The 5,243-nt window shown below is 39.4% G+C and overlaps 1 protein-coding gene across 1 annotated transcript in view; it reads left to right on the top strand.

Annotated features, from left to right (window-relative positions):
- The first annotated feature begins 632 nt into the window (after nt 1–632).
- Nucleotides 633–5,243, top strand: part of MRPS30 (mitochondrial ribosomal protein S30) — a 10,026-nt gene continuing 5,415 nt past the window's right edge. Inside the window, exon 1 of the mRNA XM_014307412.2 lies at nt 633–660. Within this exon, the coding sequence (XP_014162887.1) occupies nt 633–660 (28 nt within the window). The remainder of the gene's footprint in view (nt 661–5,243) is intronic.

Below are 5,243 nucleotides of genomic sequence, written 5' to 3'. Positions count from 1 at the left end.
TAACAAAAATGTTTTAACAAATAAATAAATAAATAACAAAAAGAAGGCTGAGGAGAATCTCCACCCTTTTTTTCGATACAGAGAGAAACACTGTCACAAAGGATGAGGAAAAGGATGAGGTACTTAATGCCTTTTTTTTCCTTAATCCTTAATAGAAAGACTAGTTATCCCCAGGGTATGCAGCCCCCTGAACTGGTAGACAGGGATGTGGAGCTGGATATATCTCCCATAATCCAAAAGGAACTAGTCAGCAACTTGCTGTACTACTTAGACAACTGTATGATGTTGGGCGGGATCCACCTGAGGATATTTATAGACCTGGAAGAAAACTTTGCTCTTTCCATGATTTACCACCACTCCTGGTTAGTCAGGAGGCTCCAGATGACTGGTGGTTGGCAAATGAGACACTCACCCCCAAGAAGGGCTGGAAGATCTGGAGAAGAACAACCTGGTCATTGTGCCCCCAGTGCCAGGGGTTATGGAGCAGGTCATTCTGAGAGTGATTTCATGTGGTGTGTAAAGGACAACCAGGGGATCAGACCCAGCCAGATGGGTCTATGAAAGGCAGATCCTGCTTGACCAGCTTGATCTCCCTCTGAGACAGGGTGACCAAATGAGTTTATAAAGGAAAGATGGTGGATATTGTCCGCCTAGACATCAGTAAAGCCTTCGACACTATTTCTCCCATGACACTAATTCCACCTTCATGACAGCTTTCATGAACAAACAAACACCACCTCAGTAGCGCCATACTGTATTAATTTTTATATACAATAGCTTTATTTTACAACACTTGTGTTCTACATCCAGTTCTTCGTTATCATACTGAGCCAAATCTATTCATCAGTCTTTCCTCTGCATGATCTCCCGAACACTACAGCTGGCTCCACAAATTTTCTCATAAAAGTGTATGTTTTTCACCAGCTGGATATTGTAACTGTGCAAATGATGAGCGCTCTTACTGCAAAAGTTCAATTGTCACTTGGCATCCAAACAGCTCTACACCTTTCAAAATGACAGCATATATTTCCTCCAGTCAATTTGTTTCTTTCAGAAACTCTTTCTGACTGATTTCACAATAAATATTTTTCATTTAGCTCTAAGTTATCTCACAGAGTAGAGGTTAAAATTAGATGGACTTTCTGCAAATAAAACACAGACCTTGGGAAAAGTGTATTCAAGGGCCTGAAACAGTCCACATAGAATGCCCACTAAATAGGTTTTCCCCAAAATGCATGGGGAATATGTAAGATATTCTTTTATAACTGCAACAATAGCATGAAATACTATATAAAACTGACTAAGAATTCTAGTTTTCCCAAAGGATTTCTGGGGTTTTTTTTTAGCTAATGGGCATCAAGGCAGTGAAACTAAGCCTTGTCAAAGCATGTCCTCAAGACAAGCTTTTATCTGTACAGCAGTATGAAGCCAGAGTGGTCTTAAATGTCATCACCACTCTGAAATGCTCTGCTGTAATGGCATGTAAAGCCACAGCAGGCAGAAAGTGCCTGTGCACCTTCTGAATTCCCAGTTGGAAGGCTCCTTGCTTTGAAACAAGGGGCTTTCGTTAAATTCATTTGGACTCTAGGCTTTCACATGAGAACTAGAAAGTGGACCAACTTTGAAGTTATTTCTTTTAACTTGTTTTCCTAATTAAAATGAAGCTTGGGCCAGAAACATATCTTTCCCCCCTCTACCTCCCTCTCCCCCCTCTTATTTCCATAGTCCTGCAACAAAGGTGCTTTGATTTCACTTTAAATGGGAATGAGGGCTGGCGGTGGGTGGTGGTGAGTGTGTGGTGTGATCTTTGATCTATAGCTGAATATAGACAACTTTAGCCCACAAGGAATTTGTCTAAGGAACTACATTAAAATAGCAGTTGAAACATAATGCAAACCTAATTCTAATTGATGCTGTTTGGAGTGCTGTGCAGTTCTAGAAATACTTAGATTTTGAAGGATGAATAATGAAAGACTTCATTCTGATTTTATATTCCTACAAAAATATTGGGAAATCATGTAAGAAATATGCTTTTATCCACAGATATCAATTAGAGTTGATAATGACTTTTTCCTACTGCATCTACCTGTGCTAATAGTTGCTTTACGTTATCATCTGACAGCTGTTGTTGTAACAACAACAAGTAAAGTAATAAAATAATGAACATCTCAAGACTGTGTCTACTGCAGTATGTGGAGTTTTACATGGAGCACACAGCCCACTGATGTTACCTAAGCTGAAAAAGGCAATAAAGAAAACAAAAAAAGATTCCAAACACAGAAATTTCATCTCAAGCAAGCATGAAGAAACTGACATCCTCTCCTTAGGCATTAAGTCAGCCACGGAGAAATACTGTCAGTATGCTTATGACACTGTATCTCCACTACATGGTCCCTGTGATCCCATTTGGGTTGTGTCTTCTGGTGAGGATTACTGAGGAAGTGTGTGCACTTAAGCAGCTTCTCTACCTGCATAAAGGAGATACTAAGCTTGCCAGTAATCAATGTCTATGCAATCTCATTTCTGAGTGAGTGCACACTGTCTCATTTCTAAGTTTCAGAAACAGAATAACTACTCCATTGTGGTGGTCTGTCCTGGACAAGACAAGCTGTGAATCAACCACACCACAGGTAACATTATTGGATCCTGGAAACTGAGATGCCAGGATAGATAACATTACATCAGGTTATGGTGAGAGGTGGGGGAAAAGAATGATGGGAACAGTTACACAAATTAAGTTATTCCTTAAGGTTAAGTTCTGAACCCAGCCCTCTGATAGGTTCCATATAAGGTATTGTTTCTGTTTCTTTGTTCATTGGTTCTCTGCCCTCAGTTAATGTCTATATGAGGTTGTGCTTGCCTCCCTTAGAGGTCTTCTGGAGCAGCTCTATACTATGTTTTGTTGCACACTGATTGTCAGTGCACCTTATTATTTTCCTTTATTAAACTTTGATTTTCGGGCACTCCAGTCATTCCTGAGCCTTTTTATTTAGTGCCACTCTCCCAGCTGATCCGGTCCCAGAATGGCATGCAACACAACATTCCATCTCTTCCTATGAACTAGTTTCAGTAAGATGCACTGCACTACCTCCTGGACTTCAAACTGACAGTCCCCAGCGACCTTCCTGCTGGAACTGAGATACAGCTTTTTTTTCACTTTCCATTTTAGAGATTTAAGGCTGTGACATTCACTTTAACATTCGTTCTGAACATTTTAGGCAGAGTAAGCTTCCTAATCCAGGCTCTTTTTAAAGCATCCATTTAACCACGAAAAAGATGCTCTGGGTTTATAGATTTAGGATAATTTGAATGTGGCAGTTTATCTCAGTAAAGAAGGAAAAATAGATCCTTTTTGAACTGTCAGCTTGCTTCTTCAAACTAAGAGACCCATGGCTGCATAATACACTTCTACCAAAAGCTTATGACAGAGCTGGCATGCAAGCACCTTTAACTAGATTGTCTATTGGGATATTTTATCCAAGCCCTTGCTGCTCCTACCTCAAGATGAATGACACTAGAATATATGCCAAGCAAATAAAATTAAGCCGTGACAAAACCATCGGTAGTTGAGGGATATTAAGCGCAGGTTAAAGCGTAGCACTGGTTCTTGACATCTCTTATCATACAGTCGGTATCAGCTCCTGAATGAAGCAGACAAGATAAAAATCGTTCTTTGAACATTCACTTACTTCATCCCCTATATTCAGTTTCTGTATTGAACTTCTTGAGGGTTTGAAATCTCCCATGCAAAAGTTGCTCACAGTATCATATGGCTGCAAGGCAGGAAACTCTGATTTGACAACATGATGAGAAAGGTTTTTAACAGTGCTAAAATGCTATCAATCCTGGCATGGCTAATACAGTCCCTTGTATGAATAAATGGGTTCAGCATGGTCACATATCCCTGAGACAAATGCAAAACTGCAGGAAATGCAAGAAAGGGCTGTTAACATGATCAGGGAAATGGAAATCTGCCTGTGTGAGAAGAGCTTGTTCAGTCTCTGTCAATAAGGACTGAGAAGTGATATGACTGGTCTCCATCAATATTTTAGAAGGTCAACACTGAAGTGAACAAAAAGCTAATTAAACTGAAGGACAATGTTGGCATAATGACAAGCAGGTATAAATGGACCATGAATACATTTAAGGATGAAATTAGAAGAATATTTCTAATCAGCAAAGGAAACATGTTTTGAAAGAGGAGATAAAGGAACAAAATGCCTAAGAACAGTACATGGTGATTTTTCTTGACAACTTGTGTAAGTTGGCTGGCTGTGATCACAAGGGAAGGGATTCACTATCTTTTCCATGAGCCCATCTGGCCAGTGTCCTTTATCAATCAAGAGGAAAACAGGTTTTTGGAGGCACTTGGAGACAGCAGTGTGTGAGGTGAGGAAGAGTGGATGCTTCCTAAATGGTCAGTCATCTGATCTAAGGCCTTTTCCCTTCACCCATCTGATGAAAAAAGTGTATGCTGGTGAAAAAAATGTATGGATTCAAAATTAAGAAACCAAATTTTAAACACTTGATGCTAAACTTAGTTGTAACTTAACATTTAAATCTGTCTTTTATAACATTCCTCATGAATTGTAAACTAAAGAACAATTTAGCTATGGATTAACAGTAGTTTAATTTCTATTTAACTTTCACCTAATTTCTGAAGAGAACAGCTTTATATTCTACATTCTTTGAAAATCTCAACCCAAACTCTGGGTTTACATCTCTGCCATTTACTACAAAAATTCCTCTATATTCCAGAGATTCCACCACTTCAGCAGTGATCATTAGTTCAGCAGAAAGCTGAGCAGTTGAGGCAAGAAAGCTGATTATCTGTATGTATGTAACGTGTCTCCTGTCCAAATCGCATGCATATTTTCCACTCCCAGTCTTAGTCATACTTCATGGAAATACAGGAAAAAACAACCAATCTCCCATGACTACTGCAAATAATCAACTTTTAAAAAGTAATGACAGAAGAGAAGTTTTGAGAATAAATATTGAACTTCATCTGTCCACTGAAGAGAAATAACCTCAACTTTCCCAAGCATCTCTAACATAAACACGCAGTGACTGTGGCTTTCTTGCGGTGTCGGTATGCCACTTTTAGCTCATTTCATTTCACAGACAAAGGCCGTAGCAGATCATATTTTAGCAGAGTTTAATTCCTTTATTAAAGCCAGCCTCTGCAGGCTGCGATGTCTCTGACAAGGAGTCATTCCAGTTTACACGCAGCGCTGCGGGTA

The sequence above is a fragment of the Geospiza fortis genome, unplaced genomic scaffold (genome assembly GCF_000277835.1).
Source record: "Geospiza fortis unplaced genomic scaffold, GeoFor_1.0 scaffold443, whole genome shotgun sequence".
Classification (NCBI taxonomy): Eukaryota; Metazoa; Chordata; class Aves; order Passeriformes; family Thraupidae; genus Geospiza; species Geospiza fortis.
Note: the sequence above shows the minus strand (reverse complement) of the source record. Positions and strands in the feature narration are given on the sequence as shown.